At 41.7% G+C, this 18748-nt stretch overlaps 1 protein-coding gene across 5 annotated transcripts in view; it reads right to left on the bottom strand.

The window, feature by feature from the left end:
• Window positions 1–17983, bottom strand: part of ADGRE3 (adhesion G protein-coupled receptor E3) — a 39684-nt gene extending 21701 nt beyond the window's left edge. For all 5 annotated transcript variants that reach the window (XM_072786957.1, XM_072786959.1, XM_072786960.1 and 2 more), the window contains exons 1-6: window positions 17827–17983; window positions 11631–11681; window positions 10178–10297; window positions 6452–6607; window positions 5174–5244; window positions 1132–1318 (exon numbers count right to left, since the gene is read on the bottom strand). In XM_072786957.1, the coding sequence (XP_072643058.1) occupies window positions 1132–1318; window positions 5174–5244; window positions 6452–6607; window positions 10178–10297; window positions 11631–11681; window positions 17827–17851 (610 nt within the window). In that variant the 5' untranslated portion in view covers window positions 17852–17983. The remainder of the gene's footprint in view (window positions 1–1131; window positions 1319–5173; window positions 5245–6451; window positions 6608–10177; window positions 10298–11630; window positions 11682–17826) is intronic.
• Window positions 17984–18748: the final 765 nt, after the last annotated feature.

Below are 18748 nucleotides of genomic sequence, written 5' to 3'. Positions count from 1 at the left end.
TTAATACTTGGCTTTGCTATGATATTTTATTTATTCTTATTTTTTTTAAAGATTTTGTTTATTTATTCATAGAGACGCAGAGAGAGAGAGAGAGAGAAGCAGAGACACAGAGGGAGAAGCAGGCTCCATGCAGGAAGCCCAATGTGGGACTCGATCCGGGGTCTCCAGGATCACACCCCAGGCTGCAGGCAGCACCAAACCGCTGCGCCTCGGGGGCTGCCCTATTTATTCTTATTTTTTAAAATAGAGAAATGATTACTACGGTCAAGCTATTTAACATATCATCTCCTCAGGTGGCTACATTACGAATATGTATGACAAGTATGATGAAAGTATTTTTATTTAAAAGATATGTAGTGGGCAGCCTGGGTGCCTCAGCGGTTTGGCGCCTGCCTTCGGTCGGGGGGCGTGATCCTGGGGACCTGGGATCGAGTCCCACATCGGGCTGCCTGCATGGAGCCTGCTTCTCCCTCTGCCTGTGTCTCTGCCTCTCTCGCTGAGTTGCTCATGAATAAATAAATAAAATCTTAAAAAAGTGTGTAGTAAGATATTCCTTCTGGGATGGAACAAGTAGCATCATTATGACATGTGCCCGTAGGTATTAGGCATTGGATTAAAAAAAACAAAACAAAACAAGACTACTTTTAAGCAAAAATCCCAGACTCAGGATTGGAAACCTTTGGCAATCTTCTCTCTCTCTTTCTCTTCTTTTTTTTTCTCTTTCTCTTCTTTCTCTTTCTCTTTCTCTTTCTCTTTTTTTTCTCTTTCTTTCACAGCTCTACAGAGGTGTGATGAATGTGCAATAAATTGCACATAATACAGTGTACAATTTGATGAGCCTTACTGAACCCGTATATATAGTATATACCTGTGAAACCAACACCATAATCAAGGTACTGAACATGTCTCTCATTCCCAGCAGTCACCTCAAATTTTCTCATGCTTTTTTACTCCTGCTTCCCTACCCCCTCCACCACACCCTCCAGCCCCTGGGGCATCATAGATTACCTTGCATTTTCTAGAAGTCTATATAAGTGGATTCAAACAGGACATTTATTTTTCTAATTGTGTAACCCAGATTCCAGCTTGTAACTAGCCCCCTGTGTGTATCAGGCCATATCCTCTTCTTACCCATAATACTGTTGTGGATTTTCTGGATTTTTTGCTCCGGGAATTTCAAGGCAATTTGTAGAGCCTCAGATTCCACATCTTGGAGAACAGTCGTGGCCCAAGATGCAACTTCTCCCTTCTCTCCCATTCCCGGTAGAGTGGTGTAATTAGTGAGAAATGACTTGAATGTCTCAACAACACTTTGCAGCTTTGAAGATACAAAGAATAAGAAAAAAAAAGAAATCCAATCTGATTAATCCCACACCCTGAGGGAAAGTAGAAAGCATGAGAATGCAGCTTCTGGAGCCAGAGGACCCAGTTTCAATCCTGACTCCACCACTGACTGGCTGTGTGAACTTGGAAAAATCACTCAATGTGCTGTGCCTCGGTTTCCCATGTTAGGATGGGGACAATAAAATAATCTCATAGAGTTTTTTGGAAGATTAAATGAGTTAAGAGATGCTACCTTTTTAGAACAGTGTCTGTGCCAGGTAAGCACCAGATGAGAGTTAGTTATTATGAACATCTTTTACCAACAGAGGAGTGGTAAGTTTGCCAGAATTGAACCAGTGTTTCCCCATTAGGGTAATTTTGAGCCTCCAGGGACATTTGGTAATGTCTGGAGACATTTTGATTGTCACTATTGAGGTGATGCTACTGGTATCTAGTGGGTGGGGGCCAGGGATTGCTGCTCAATACCCTATAATCCACAGGACAGCCCTCTTCCCAGGAAAGTGACCCAGGCTGAGATATCAATGGTGCCAAAGCTGAGAAAATGTGAAGTAGAGTTATAGCTCAAAAGGCATTCTAACTGGCCTTTTTTTTTTTTTTAAACAAATATTTTATTTATTTAAGAGAGAAAAAAAGGGAAAGCACAAGCAGGGAGATGGGGAGAGGGAGAGAGAGAAGCAAATTCCCCACTGAGCAGGGAGCCTGATGTGGGGCTCTATCCCAGGACCCTGGGTTCATGACCTGGCTGAAGACAGATGCTTAACCAACTGCACCACCCAGGTGTCCCCTAACTGGCCTTTTAATTTTAATTTTATTCTTTAAAAAGATTTTATTATATTTGTGAGAGACACAGAGAGAAGGCAGAGACATAGGCAGAGGGAGAAGCAGGCTCCTTGCAGGGAGCCCGATGTGGGACTCCATCCTAGAACTCTGGGATCACCCTGGGCCAAAGACAGATGCTCAACCGCTGAGCCACCCAGGCATCCCACTAATTGGCCTTTTTAAATCAAGAAATTTATCTATGAAATAAAGCAAAGAGATGAGCCACAGGGTGAGAAGAATGAAGAGCCAAGGTGAAGTTTTATAAATATAAGTGTAATAGAACTGTAATATAGGTGATTTGGAAGACAATTTTTATGTGAATCCCTGTATCCTTGTACTTAAACAAGGACTGGCAGCATCAGCATCACCTGGCAGCCCATTTGGAATGCAGTCTCTTGGTGGGCTGAACCCAACTCTGTACTGTAACACATTCCCTAGGGGATTTGTGGGTACAGACACCTCAGAGGTATTGCAGGTTTGGTTTCAGACCACCGCAATAAAGTATCATGGTAAAGCTATTCAAATAAAGTTTTTGGTTTCCCAGTATATATAAAAGTTTTGTTTACACTATACTGTAGTCTATTAAGTGTGCAACGGCATTCTATCTAAAAAATGTACAAAATTAAAAAAGATTTTATTTATTTATTCACGAGAGACACACAGAGAGAGACAGAGGCAGAGACACAGGCAGAGGGAGAAGCAGGCCTCATGCAGGGAGCCCGATGTGGGACTCGAACCTGGGTCTCCAGGATCATTCCCTGGGCTGAAGGCCGCGCTAAACCACTGAGCCACCAGGGCTGCCCAAAAGTGTACAAATGTTATATCTCCTAGTGCTCATCATGACAAGTGCATTTCACCCATTAGCACCAGATGATGTGTGGGAGTGTTGAATCATTATATTGTACACCTAAAACTAATATAACACTATGTTAGCTAACGAATCAAAATAAAAACAGCCAATCAATCAATCAAAATAAACAATGTGTAAACCTTAAAAAATACGTTATTGCTAAAAAATGCTAATCATCACCTGAGCTTTCAGTGAGTCATAATCATTGATCACAGATTACCATAATTAATATAACAATAATGAAAAAGTTTGAAATACTGTGAGAATTCACAAAATGTGACACAGAGACATGAAGCAAGCAAAAGCTGTTGGAAGAATAGCACCAATCAATTTGTTCCATGCAGGGTTCCCCAAAACTTCAACTGAAGGGACGAGCCCATTCTGCTAGACTCTAGGTTGAGACATGGGTCGTTCTCTGTTAACATTCAGAGTCAGTTTACAGGTGCTAAGTGATTACTACCTAATAGGCACTTTCTTTCTTTTTTTAAAACTTAATTTATTTAAATTCAATTAATTAAAATATAGTGTATCATTAGTTTCAGAGGTAGAATTTAGTGATTCATCAGTTGCATACAACACCCAGTGCTCATTACGTCAAGTGCCCTCCTTCATGCCCATCACCCAGTTACCTCATCCACCCTTCCCTCCAGCAACCCTCAGTTTGTTTCCTATGATTAAGAGTCTCTTATTTGTCTCCCTCTCTGATTTCATCTTGTTCCATTTTCCTCTATGCTTCTCTGTTTAAACAGGCACTTTCTTGATCTGTCTCTTGTAACTGCCTACAATAACCATTCCTCTCCCCCTTCCTTTTACTGATTGAATGAATTCCTCAAATTTTATCTGGACCATGTTCCCCATCTACAGACCACATTGTCACATCTTCCCTTGCAGCTAGTTTTGGCCATGATACCTTCAACTTCTGGGTTGTTGCTTTAAGAGATCTCCAAGCAAATTATCACAATTTCATTAGCATATGATGGAGTGAGTAGATGTATCTCTTTTCTCCACTCTCCCCTCTTCACCTTGTACTCCAGACAAATTGCCCTGGACTCATTTCCTCTCTACCTACTGGTACAAAAGCCACATTGTGACAACCCAGTTTTGGCCATGGCATCGAGTACAAGATGCCAGGGAATGGTGGAGCAGCTGTTTGTGAAGAATGTGAGTACCCTTAATGACCTCATGAGCACAATCCTTTCACCAGCCTGGACTGTTAACTCAGAAAGTAACAGAGATCCATCTTTTTAAAGCAGTTTGATATTTGGGTCTCTTTGTTGCAGCAGTTCAGCATACCTTTTTTTTAAAAAAAATTATTTATTCATGAGAGACACAGGCAGGGTGATGGGCACTGAAGGGGGCACTTGGCGAGATGAGCACTGGGTGTTATGCTAAATGTTGGCAAATTGAACTCCAATAAAAAAAAAAAAAAAAAAAAGAGAGAGAAGCAGGCTTCATGCGGGAGCCCAATGCAGAACTTGATCCTGGGACTCCAGGATCATGCCCTGAGCTGAAGGCAGACGCTCAACCGCTGAGCCACCCAGGTGTCCCTCAGCATCCCTTGATATAGTTTCATTTAGTCTGTCTTTCTTGGTCTGGGTTAGATCCTATCTGTAGGGGGCAATATACATACATGCAAACATCCATGTGGACATATGCTATCTCTACCATGAGATATTTAGCAATATACATATAGTGATAAATGTGATATATTTGTATACTTCACAGTTATACATAATATACATTATACATAATTTATGCATAATATAAATTATTTATAACATTGTACTACTGTATAATTGATTTATATTATAAATAAAACTATTTTTAAAAAAATTATTTATTTATTCATGAGAGACAGAGAGAGAGAGGCAGAGACACAGAGGGAGAAGCAGGCTCCACACAGGGAGCCCACTGCGGGACTTGATCCTGGGTCTCCAGGGCCACACCCTGGGCTGAAGACAGGCACCAAATCACCAAGCCACCCGGGTTGCCCTATAAATAAAACTATTAAAGTATGTCACATACCATAACATGTAATATATAATATATACAACATATCACACCTATATGATACATATATAATATACAATGTATAGTAGACATATAATATATAGTATCCATATCCACTTGCTAATTTTGGGATTTGTAAACATTTGTTACCTGGCTGGGTTCAGGGGCTGGGCTTCTGCTCACATTCTTCATGCCTTCGGTTGTTGTTGAGGAAGTGGTTTCTGCAAAAGACATCAAAGGAAGTTACTGCTGGAACTGAGAATAAAAGGGTGGAGAAGTGGACAGGAAGGTGACTAACTTTGCATCTAGAAGGTCTGAACTCACACTTTTTTAAATTAAAAAATTTTTATTCATTAATTTTAAAATTCCAGTGTCATTAACATACAACATTATATTAGTTTCAGGTGTCCAATATAGTAATTTAACAATTCTGTACATTACATTTCTGCACATGAACATACATTTTCTGTACATGATCATCAGTGATCATCAGGATAAGTGTACTCTTTATCTTCATCACCTATTCCATCCATTCCCCCCTGCCCTCAACCTCCCTTCTGGCAACTGCTGGTTTGTTCTCTATAAGAGTCTGGATCTTGTTTGTCCCTTTTTTTTCTTTTGAACTCATATTCTTGTTCCCTGGTAAGGTTGTGCTCTTTTGAGCGTCTCCCAGCTGTATCTCCATATTTCTTGTGCATAGATTTCCCTGTCTATATGGTTTCCATGAAAGTGCTAGTGCTTATACAAGATGGTGCTTCTTGGACACAAATCCAAGGGTGGGCACATAACTCAAACTGTACTAAACACATAGCTCAAACTGGACTAATTGGTACATTTCCAAAGAATTTACAATTAGGTCCAAAAGAGAGTCAGTTGATCTCTCTTTGGGTGACTGAGTCACTAACAATGGTAAAATTTGGACGTGTTGGTGGCCATATTTCCTGTCCTGTGGACTAAGAAGGCAGAGAAGGCCAGTTTGCACTGAAAAAGAAGAAAGGAGTAGATCCAAGGAGCTTCAGATACTAGGGTGTCTTGATAGTGTGGAGTCCCCATTTCAGTTCATTTAGGAAGCTCAGCTGTATTCTTGTTCTTGAGTTCCAAGACATATCCACGCATTCTTATCATAAACTCATCTTTTCTGCTTAAGTTATCCTGAGTTAGCTCTTCTTTGCAATTCAAAGAATCCTGTCTCAGTTGGCGCCTTGTCATCCCCATTTCCAAAGTCCTCTTGTCTTGTCCTTCTTTCCCTTTTTCTCCTCTTTCCATCATCCATTTACCTCCAGAAAGTGGAAACACATACTAGCCTCACCTCATGCATATGTGTGAATGCACACGCGCGCGCACCCCCCCCCCCCCAACATCTTTTCTGGCATTAGACTCAATGAAAATTAAGAAAGGAGACAGACAAGAAGACAAGAATTTCCTTACTTTGGCAAGTGTTTTCATTGGAATTCTGGAATTGTGTGTCCCCTGAGAGGAGTTTGTATCCAGGATTACAGAGACAGTGGAAACCTCCGTTGACATTCTGACATACAGCATTTGTGCCACAATATATATTAATGGGTGGCTTACATTCATCAATATCTGGAACACAGAAGAAGAATTTGGCCATTAATTGGACAAAGATTTATGGAACATCTGATATGTGCCAGAGGCTATACCCTTTCTATTCAATCTGTCCTGGTTTTCCAGGACAACTCAGTTAAGGTAGTGGGTTGTCTTTGTTTTTCCCTTTCCTCATTGACTTTGGTTGGATTCTCTGAGAAGCAGACATTGAGACATGAATTCATGTTCAAGTACCTTATGTAGGAGGTGATCTCAGAAAACACTGGAAAGGAAGTGGTGAAATGAGACAGGGAAAGCCAGACAGAGAGTAAAGAGAGAAGTTTCCATTGTGGCAATTGGGACTTGATTCCCCTGGGACCCTCTGGGAGACAGATGAGGGCACAGGCTGCAGAGTGACTCCTCAAGGGGTGAGGGGGCTAGGGTATTTACCTGTCAAATTTTTTCTTTTAAGTTTTTATTTAAATTGTAGTTAGTTAATATATAGTGTAATATCAGCTTTGGGAGTAGAATTTAGTGATTCATCACTTATATACAACACTCAGTGCTCATTACAACAAATGTCCTCCTTAATCCCCATCACCCATCTAGGCCATCCTCCACCCACATCCCCTCCAGCAACCCTCAGTTTGTTCTCTATAGTTAAGAGTCTCTTATGGCTTGTCTCTTTTTTTCTCCCTTCCCCTATGTTCATCTGTTTCATTTTTAAAATTCTATATATGAGTGAAATCATATGGTGTTTGTCTTTCTCTGACTGACTTACTTTGCTTAGCATAATATACTCTAGGTCCATATACATCATTGTAAATGGCAATATTTCATTTTTTTAAAAGATTTTTTTATTTATTTACTCATGAGAGAGAGAGAGAGAGAGGCAGAGACATAGGCAGAGGCAGAAGCAGGCTCCATGCAGGGAGCCTGATGTGGGACTCGATCTTGGGACTCCGGGATCATGCCCTAAGCCAAAGGCAGATGCTCAACCAATGAGCCACCCAGGCATCCCAAGATTTCATTCTTTCTGATAGCTGAGTTATACTCCATTATCTCTCTCTCTCTAAACACATCTTTTTAAAAAGACTTCATTTATTTATTTGACGGAGAGAGAGAACACAAGCAGGGGGAGTGGGATAGGGAGAAGCAGTTTCCTTGATGAGCAGGGAGCCTGAAGCAGGACTTGATCCCAAGACTCTGGGACCATGACCTGAGCTGAAGGTAGATGCTTAACCGACTGAGCCACCCAGAGCCCCTAAACACATCTTTATCCGTTCACAGTCGATGGACGTTTGGGCTCTTTCCATGATTTGGCTATTGTTGATAATGCTTTTATCTGCCAAATCTTATCATTTATCAGCAGAGAAGTGTTTGCAGGGATAGTTACTGGTACTTCCACCTGTCCTGAGCATGAACTGAGTGGTCTCCAGTAGCCAGAGAGAGCCTTAGACTTAGTATGCAAAAGAATGGCAAGTGCTGAGGGCATAAAAGTGGGAAACTGACTGTATATGCTATTATGAACTGAATGTTTGTATATTCCCCCAGTTCAACATGTTGAAAACCTAACTTCCAGTGTGGCTGTATTTGGAAATGAGGCCTCTAAGGATGTAACTGAGGTTGAATGAGGTCCTAATAATGGGGCCTAGATCTGTTAGAATTAGTATCTGTAGAAGAAGTGACACAAGAGTTTCTCCACCTGCCTGACCACTGTGTGCACATAGTGAGGAAAGACCATGTGAAGATAAAGCAAGAAGACATCTTCGAGTCAGGAATAGAGGCCTCCCCAGAAAGTGGAATTGCCAAAACCTTCACCATGGGCTTCCCAGCCTCAGAACTGTAAGAAAATAAATTTCTGTTGTTTAAGCCACCTTGTCTGTGGTGTTTTGTCAAAGCCACCCGAGCAGAGTAATACACTTGCTAGATTAACTAACTGAGTTAGGATGTCTGGATTAAGTCAATGTGTCTCCAGTCCCAAGGCTTACTGTACCCCCTTTGCAAATGTCAGGTAGGTAGTAAGGATGTGTGATTTCCCCATCTGGTATGGCAAACATGAAATTGGGAATTTTCAGACCATGATGTAGTAGAGCAGTTGCTCTCAGTTGCCCACTCAACAACTATTCTCTTTTGAGGAGGCCAGACATGGCAGTTTTATTCCCAATTCCTAGGCGATCTCTCCACCAGCCTCTCCTCCAGCTTTCACTCCACACCCCTTGCCTGAAATGTAAGGCTGATCTTCCTGGGGCTTCTGCAAGGAACCTAAGCCCAAGACAAAAATCACTACAAAGGAATGAGACTCAGACTGCTGTTGGAATTCCCATCTGCATCCCTGTGAGCTTGAAGATACTTCTCTGATCGCTGGGATATTCACTGATGGATCCCTCGGAGAAGAGGACAGAATGAAAATGTTCTCCCACTGAGGCAGGATAGAACCTACTCCTTAGAGCCAAAGAAATGAGAGACAGTGCATTCATTGAGTGAGAGACATTAGCTGTGCGGGCAGGTTTGAAGAGAGCATGTGGGAAAGTGCTCCAAACAAACAATGAATTAACAAATATGAAACCAGGAACTACAGAACACTCAACATCAGGGGAGATGAAGGGAAGAGGAAGCAGGGGTGAGCAGTGAACCTTGAGATAAAGTTAAATTCATGAGATGTGGCAGGGGAGATGGGGAGGGGGTGAAATAACAGTATTTTACGGATCTCATCTCTTTATTAGGAGAGGGGAAGTGAGGGTGAAATGAAGCATCCTTTTTTTTAAACGCCAGTATAATGAACATACAGTGTTAGATTAGTTCTAGATGTGCAATATGGTGATTCAACAATTCTTTTTTTTTAAATATTTTATTTTTTTTATTTATGAGAGAGAGAGAGGCAGAGATACAGGCAGAGGGAGAAGCAGGCTCCATGCAGGCAGCCTGATGCAGGACTTAATCCAGGGACTCCAGGATCCCACCCTGGGCTGAAGGCAGGTACTAATCCACTGAGCCACCCAGGGGTCCCTGCGATTCAACAATTCTATATGTTACTCAGTGCTCATCACGGTGAGGGCATTCTCATCCCCTTCACCTGAAATGATGGGGGAAAACAAGGCATCTTGGAAAGGGAAATAATTGATGAGTTAAAAAAATAATAGTAGAGAAACACATGTTTCATTATGAAGTTAAGAGAAGGTAACCAGGGGTGGAAGGGGTGGAAAAATATATTAGAAAGTATATTAGAACTTCAAAATATATAAAGGGAAATTCTGGGGCACCAGGGAGGGGGTGCTCAGTCAGTTAAGTTTATGACTTTTGGTTTCAGCTCAGGTCATGATCTCAGGTCATGAGATGGAGCCCCTTATTTGGCTCTGTGCTGGGCATGGAGCCTGCTTGGGATTCTCTCTCTCTCTCTCTCTCCTTCCCTCACCCTCCACTCTTACTCATTCTCTCTTAAAAAACATTTAAGGGGAAATGCTGATTTTGTATAAGTGTTTTTTTCTTCATGAGGGTGGACTTGGTAGACTTTTTAGCAGTACACATTATTGGCATTTGTTTCCTCATGATCTCTATGGTGTTTCCTTTCCACTCCCGGCTCCAGGTGGTTTGAAAATTATCCCTTACCTTCACATGTGTTCAAGGGGAATGTGAAGAATTCCTTCCCAGACCTAGAAACGTATCCATGGTCGCAGGTACACTGAGTGCCATTGACACAGTAAGCATGTTGGGGGCAGGTACAGGAAGCTGCAGGAAGAAGGAGGGGTAGGTCAAACATCCCTGAGGTTAAAGGATGTCCCATTATCATTTGGCTTTGCCTGTGACCAGGCCCTCTAGAGGATGAAGCTGCCTATACCCCTTTTCACTTGTGAGATTTCAGCACATTAAAAAATGAGAGATACCAAACCCAAGTTACAGAAAAAAAAAAAAAAAAGATTCGTTTGCATGATAAAGGTCTTAAATTAATTTTAACACAAAAATTTCAACGTGATATAATTGTGCTATTCTCTGGAAGAATTTATAAAAGATGGAATGAATTGGTTAAGACCCTGGGTTTGATTCTGATTCTGCTACTTACCAGCTGTGCATCTTTGTAAAAGTGTCTTAACCTCTCTGTGCCTCAATACCCTCATCTGTAGACTGAGTAAGTGAATTGATACATATAAAATGTGTTGGGCAGTGCTTGGCACATAATAAGTATTAGTTAGGGTTATAAAAATTTGAATTTGCAGGGATCCACAGGAGGTATATTCTGATATATACATGTTATCTTTGTAACACTATGTATAACTTCATTTGGACAGAGAGACATTAAAGATCTTAATTTGAGCCCCCTTGGTAATGAGTGGAGCTAAGAAAGTATCTCGAGCTTTGGGTCTAGTGGAGAAATCTGGGAACTGTGCAGTGTTCACAGGGAGTGGGGGCTGGGAATGTGATGGGGGCCACAGTGCACAGTCTGGTTACTCAGGAGGCATCCCTTGGAGGTTGGCTAGAAAGGAAGAATCTCAGGACCTACCCTAAACCTGCTGAATCAGAATCTAGTGAGAGCTCCAAGGGATTAAAGTTAGTCTGAAATCATCACATTCTTCTTTTTTTTTTTTTTTTGGTGCCTCACTTATGATCAGAATGAAATGGTTACCATAATGCTGTCTTTACCCACCAGAATGTTCACTTAGCGAGACTTTGTATGTTTTAGCCACTATTCCATTCCTACATTGGGCATATTGTGGTTACTGAAAACAGATGAACAGACAAAGGAAAATAAAATAAAATTATACATTAAGGGGTGCCTGCCTGGCTCAGTTGGAAAAGCATGTGACTCTTAAGCTTGGGCTTGTGAGTTTGAGCCTGATGTCGGGTGTAGAGATTACTTAAATTAATGAAACTTAAACATATGCATTAAAATTTGATGAAATGATGAATTAAAAAAGAATGACAGGAGCAAGCATCCCTAAATTCTGCTCCCAGAACAAGCCCCTTTGTTCTAGTCCATTGGAGAATGTGAGTTATCCCAGGTACATCCTTGGTCTACACCCTTCTTGGTCTCTGGCTGTGGAGAAGTCAGGCACTGAGCACTTACCTTTGGTCTTATGAATGATGACTTCTGATAAACTCAGCAGAAAGAAGAGCCCTGGAACAGGGAAGCAGAAAGGAGACACATGAAATAAATGAGGAAAGATGCCAGGAAATTCTCCAAGGGCTGTTCATCAGTTATTCACAGCTGCATAAAAACTGTCACGAAATATAGTGGTTTAAAAGAGCAATGGTCATTTTCTTATCTCTTATGGTTTCTGTGGTTTGGGAATCTGGGAAAGGCTCAGCTGGGTGATTCTGGCTTAAGGTTTCTTGTACAGCTGCAGTTAGGTAGTTCTGGGGCTAGAGCAGCTGGGAACTGGCTGTGCACTGTCAACCCTTCCCATAGCCTCAGACTCAAGGAGTTTGGCCTGCTCCCAACATGGTGACCTCAGCTTGCATGGCAGTTCAGAGCTCTAAGTAGAAGTGGTCCAGCCAATAAGGCTACGTCTCCCCTTAGGATCCAGCCCTGGAAGCCATGCAATTCATCTTTCACCACATTTTCTTGGTTACAAGCAAATTACAAGTCCACTCAGATTCAAGTGGATAAGAATCATTCTTTCTTTTGAGGGAAGGTTGGCAAGATTCTAAAGCACTTCTTGGAAGGGAAGTATGGTTTTGGCCAGCTTGAGAAATACAGGCTGATTTACTGTAGTTGATAAAGTGCTCTTTTCTCTTCCCCAAACCTTTTCAACTGCTCGTGAGGTCAGCAGCCATGTTCCTCCTTCTACAAAGACCCAAAGCTCCTGGATAGATGAGTTGCTTCTCTTTCTCTTTCCTGAGAAATCTGACACCACTCTGCTAGTTCTCTCCTCACCTTTTTTTCATTCCCTTATTACATACTAATGTCTAGATCTATTTGCCATTTGCAAGGACAATATTGACAGCTGGAATGGTGCAGGAATTGACCAATCAGAGAGGACACTGGAGATCCTTCTCTGCTGTTACAGCAGATGTTATTTTAGCTACTGAATTGTGGGGTGGGTGGGGTCCTAGGGCAGGGTCTGGGTTGGCAGGAATGTGGTGGGAGCTGGTTCTTAGCAATGATTATTTACAAATGGTGTGAGGATATTTCAAGATGAACAACCAACTGGTGGCTCTTCTAGTGTGCACTGGTTGAAATTTAGCTCTGATGGCCAGTCATCTTATTTGCAACTTTGGTTACCCCTTGAGAAAGTGGGTCCTGCAGATAAATGGATAAAGAAAATGTGATATATATATATATATATATATATATATATATATACACAATGAAATATTACTTGGCCTTAAAAAAATAAGAAAATTTTGACGTTTGTGGCAATAGGTATGAAACTAGAGGACATTATTCTGAGTGAGATAAACCAAACACAGAAGAAAAAATACCGCATCATTTCACTTACATGAAATATCTAAAGTAGTCAAACTCATGGAAGCAGAGAATAGATTAGTAGTCAGTAGGGGCTAGGGGAAGAGGGAAATGGGAAATTACTTTTCTTTTTAAAATTATTATTATTATTTTTTGTATATATATATATTTTTTAATTTTTATTTTATTTATGATAGTCACACACAGAGAGAGAGAGGCAGAGACATAGGCAGAGGGAGAAGCAGGCTCCATGCACCGGGAGCCCGACGTGGGATTCGATCCCGGGTCTCCAGGATCGTGCCCTGGGCCAAAGGCAGGCGCTAAACCGCTGCGCCACCCAGGGATCCCTGTATATTTTTTATTGGAGTTAGATTTGCCAACATATAGTATAACACCCTGGGAAATTACTTTTCAATAGGTATAAAGTTTTTGTTATACAAGGTGAATAAGTTCTGGAGATCTGCCATAAAACCTAGTACCAATAGTTAACAATACGGTGTTGTGCACTTCAAGATATGTTAAAAGAATAGATCTTGTGTTATATGTTCTCACCAAACACATACACACACAGAGGGGGCTGGGCAAAATACAAAGGCCAGCCTCTACAACATCTAAGGGGAAATAAACTCTTACTGAATGCCAGGCATTGTTCTTCTAAGCACCATCACATGAACTTAATTCAGCTTTGCAACAACTTTAGGAGGTGAGTGCTATTAGCATGATCCTGGTTGTGCAGATTAAGAAACAGAGGCACAGAGGGCTAAGGCATTTGCTCCATTTCCCAGAGCTTGTCAGTGGCAGAGCTGAGACTAAACTCAGGTGCTGGGTTCCTGCTGGTAATCTACCCCCCAACCCATGACCTCTCTTGCAGAAATCCCACACATGCCCAGTGCATGGGGCTGCTGTTGAGATTGGCATGTTTCTAGTGACAGCTGACTTGAGGAAAAGGTGCCTTTTCTTCCAGGAGTGGTGTTCCCCAGATGTGACAGTCCAGTAGGAGGTGGAATATATTACCTGGTTATTTGGGGATCTAGACCAATGCAAGATTTGGGAGACAAAGCCCTATGGGCTAGCAGTGATCCTTCAAGAGTGGGAGGGAGGGCAATGCCAGTTCTTTTTGGGTTTCCTGGTATAAGTTTCTGATTGCTGACAAATTCCCATGAATTTAGTGGCTTAAAAACAACAGAAATGTATTCCCATATTGTTATGTAGGCCAGACATCCAAAGTTAGTCTCACTGGGCTGACATTAAGATATCAGTGGGATGGGGATCCCTGGGTGGTTAGCGGTTTGGCCCCTGCCTTTGGCCCAGGGAGTGATCCTGGAGTCCTGGGATCGAGTCCTGGGATCGAGTTCTGCATCAGGCTCCCTGCATGGAGGGAGCTTTTCTCTCTGCCTCTCTCTCTCTCTCTCTCTCTCTGTGTGTGTCTCCCATGAATAAATAAATAAAATCTAAAAAAAAAAAAAAAAAAAAGATATCAGTGGGACTGCTTCCTTTTGGAAACTCTAGAGTAGAATCCATTTCCTTCCACTGCCAACTGTCAGAAGTGACCCACATTCCATGCTCATGGTCTCCTCTTCCATCCTCATAGCCAGTAGCACCTTCCTTTCTGGTCTCCTGCCTCCCTTTTGTAAGGACCCTCATGAGTATAATGGGCCTGCCTGTATAATCCAGGATAATCTCCCCATCTCAAGATCCTTAGCTTAATCCATATCTATAAAGTCCCTTTGACCACGTGAAGTTGCTCAGGACATGCCACCCCAAAATATGCCACATTGGTGTGTTGCTTATTTGGAGTAGAAGGCACTTGAGAAACAGCACGTGTTGGAAGGGTTTTCTGACCTACTTAAAATCAGGCTATAAAATTTCCCCTGAGGGGATCCCTGGGTGGCGCAGCGGTTTGGCGCCTGCCTTTGGCCCAGGGCGCGATCCTGGAGACCTGGGATCGAATCCCACATCGGGCTCCCGGTGCATGGAGCCTGCTTCTCCCTCTGCCTGTGTCTCTGCCTCTCTCTCTCTCTCTATCATAAATAAATAAATAAAAATAAAAAAAAAATTTCCCCTGAGAAAGGTGCCCTCCCTGGGCCAGGAAGGAAAGAATGTCCTTATCACCAGAGACTGGGCATGAACACTGAAATGGATCTGTACAACACTCTCGGAAATAGCTCTTGTCTTCCTCCAGTTACCCTGTTGACAGACCCCCTAGTACTTTCTTGCAATTCGCCATCCCTAGCCCAAATCCCTTTCTTTGTTTTGTCATTTCACAAAGTCATCATTTCTTTGTCCAAAAGGCACAAAAACTTTGTGCTCTGGCCACTTCCCTGGGTCTTCATTCCCTTGTGAAGGCTTTCATTTACATGCTTCAATTTAATAATACTTGTCTGCTTCTCTCCTATTAATTTGTCTTTTGTCAGCACAATTCTGATTTTCAACCAGAGACCCTAAGAGGGTAGAGGTGAAGTGTTTTCTCCCCTGTGCAATTATGCTAACATATTCACAGGTTCCAGGGGATTAGGACATTGACATCTTTGGAGGTCTGTTATTCATCCTTTCATGCTCCCATCTTTCATCAGAGAAGGTGCCAGTTGTGATCAGATACTTTATGCAACTGCATTCATGGAGCATTATGAATATTTTTGATTGTTCAGTGAAAATATTCTCAGCTGAGCTGTAAATTGCTTAATGGCAGGGCCCTGGCATATTTCCCAATGAATTTAAATTTCCCTTCCACTACTTTTGTATAATAATTAATTTGCAGAAGCTGCAGTAACACTACACCTGCCCAAATGATGACTATAGCTCACAGAGCCAGTTGGTAAAACATAGATTGAAAAGCATTTCCTAGTTCCTAAAGTTCAGGCAGTCTGGGCACTACCAGGTTTCCTCAAGGCTAGTCTTCAAGTCCAGCCAGCAACCCTGTGCTCAATAATACGTACATGTGTCTTAAATTAGGGTTTCCCAAGAGTCATGAGCATGCTTGCATCTAAGAGTCCTAAGAAACTTTAGAAATCATCCACTGACTCATTTTGTTCATGAGGAAACAGGTCCCTGGAGGTCAAGTGGCTTGGACTCTATTTGTGCAAATTGTTTAATTTGTTTCCTTATATGAAACATGGCCACAGAATTACCTACTACCTGGGGTTAAGGGTGATGACATAAACAAGGGCATGCATGAAGCACAATGTATGGCAACAATCACTCCATAAATGCTAGCTGTCTCTGTTACCATTTTTTTTTTCTGTTACCATTTTATTTGCACTAGAATCCTATTCTTATTTTTGACCAGAGGCTCATTCGATGACACTGCCTGTTGCATCCAGTGATGTGGGCAGAGGGTATACCGGTAACTGAATTCACAAATAATCCATCCCAGAAGTGTCCAGGACTCTGCCTCCAGTTGGCAAAAGCAGGAAACATCTTGTTTGGGCTTCTCTTTGTTTTATTTATTTATTTATTTATTTTTTTACATTTTATTTAAGCTTTATTGAGATATATAAAAAATTGCACACTGTCTCACTTAAATTTGATTTCATAGATATATATCAGACACCTCTTATATATAAGATATGGAAGGCACTGCAAATGTGAGAGCACATGGCATTTACCTTTAAGAAGCTTATATTGTTTTGATAGACTTCATGATCTACCACCTGTCTCTACAACTGAACAGCTCTAAGACGTTAAACAAATCTTATAATCTCTCTGTAATGCTATTTTGCATCTGTCATGCGAAGGTGTTGTGCAATAATGAAGGTAAAACAATTTTAGGCTAAAGTATGTGTTCAGTAAATGTAAGGTCGATATTGTGGCTATTGATATTGTTATTTGATATGAAGCCAGAAAGATGGTTGGGGCTCCCGGGTTGGGGAACCATCTGCACAGAGGTGGCAACTGAAGCCAAAGGATCAAGAGTTTCCTCTAGGGATGCCTGGGTGGTTCAGCAATTGAGCATCTGCCTTTGGCTTAGGGCGTGATCCTGGGGTCCGGGATCAAGTCCTGCATCGGGCTCTTTGCAGAGAGCCTGCTTCTCCCTCTGCCTGTGTCTCTGCTTCTCTCTCTCTCTCTGTCTATTTTGAATAAATAAATAAAATATTTAAAAACAAAAGAGTTTCCTCTAGGAAAGGGAGCAGAAAAAGAGAAAACTCAAGCAGAATCCTGTGGGAAGAGCATTATGGCAAAGATCTGGAGCCAGGCAGCTTAGGTTTGAATCCTGACTCTGCCATTTACAAGCTGTGTGACTTTGAGCAGGTAGTACAATCTCTGTGTGCCCCAGTTTTCTCATCCCTAAGGTGGGGATAATATTAATAGTCTTGGTACAGTACGGAGGAAAAGGAGGGGAAGGAAAGAATGGCAAGAGAGGTAGAGAAAAGTCAGGGCAGTGCTAAGTCACAGAATTATCAAGGAGAAGAGGATGTCAATTAGAGAATAAAACCTTCGAAGATGAATATGAACAACTCCTTGGATTGGACCATCAGGAAAAGTTTTAGGGATATTTGACAATACAGTTTGAACAGGGTGGTGAGGAAGGAAACCATAATCCCAGGGAAAAAGAGAATGTTTAAAGTGGAGCAGAAGAAATGTGTGGGAAATATCAGAAAGGGAGACAGAACGTAAAGACTGCTAACTCTGGGAAACGAACTAGGGGTGGTAGAAGGGGAGGAGGGCGGGGGGTGGGAGTGAATGGGTGACGGGCACTGGGGGTTATTCTGTATGTTAGTAAATTTAACACCAATAAAAAATAAATTAAAAAAAAAAAAAGAAGAAAAAGGCTAAGGAAAAGACAGGTAATTGTTGAACCCAGTAGCTTCTGATAGGGGGTAGGTTAAGATACAGTCATTCCCAAGGTTACACATACCTGGAAGGAATGATGGCCCTCGCATTCCTGCATTCAGAATACCCTTGCTGGCCAGCTCTTGAAGTTCTTTGTTGCTTTATCCTGACCACTTATCCTATCTCAAGGAAATCTTATGAGAATTGATATACATAGGTTAGCTGACTAAGGAAATTTCTATCAGAAAAGGGAACTCATTCTTATCTTTCACCATCAAACCCATGGTTCTGCTTTTTTACTTGTTTATTTTCTACAGTTGTTTTCATACGCTTCTTTGGTGGTAGGTTTTCATAGCTACTCTTGATTGCCTTTGGGGTGAGAGAACCAGATTGACCCTAGGAAAGTAATGGTTTTTAGTCATAGATCATTGTCTGAGGAATGGGAAGTGACTTTGGGGTCAAAATAAAGCTTAAATAACCCTGTGGTTTTGAGCTGGGTAAGCCAGAACTTAGGGTATCTCTGTTGGTATCTAAAGTTACTGGAGGAGTCATTTTTCACAAATGTTATCATTTTTACCCGCTTAGTGGATGGTACATAACAGATCTGGCTAGAGTCTCAAAGTAAACTCAGTAGAGGGTGATAAATTATTTGGTTATTTGGGGCAATCCAAACCAATTGCAGGGTTTGGGATAAAAACTAAGTCCTTCCCTCCTTCAACAAATATATTTTTAAAATATTTTATTTATTCATGAGAGACACAGAGAGAAAGAGAGAGAGGCAGAGACACAGGCAGAGGGAGAAGCAGGCTCCATGCAGGGAGCCCGATGTGGGACTTGGTCCCGGGACTCCAGGATCACAACCTGGGCCAAAAGCAGATGCTCAACTGCTGGGCATCTACAACATCTAAGGGGAAATAAGCTCCTGGCATCTGGGAAAAGCAGGTTTTTGGGGAGAGATGGCATTAGGTTTTGGATAAATTGATTTTGAGGTACTGTGATTTCAATAT

This window comes from Canis lupus, chromosome 19 (genome assembly GCF_048164855.1).
Source record: "Canis lupus baileyi chromosome 19, mCanLup2.hap1, whole genome shotgun sequence".
Taxonomy (NCBI): Eukaryota; Metazoa; Chordata; class Mammalia; order Carnivora; family Canidae; genus Canis; species Canis lupus.
Note: the sequence above shows the minus strand (reverse complement) of the source record. Positions and strands in the feature narration are given on the sequence as shown.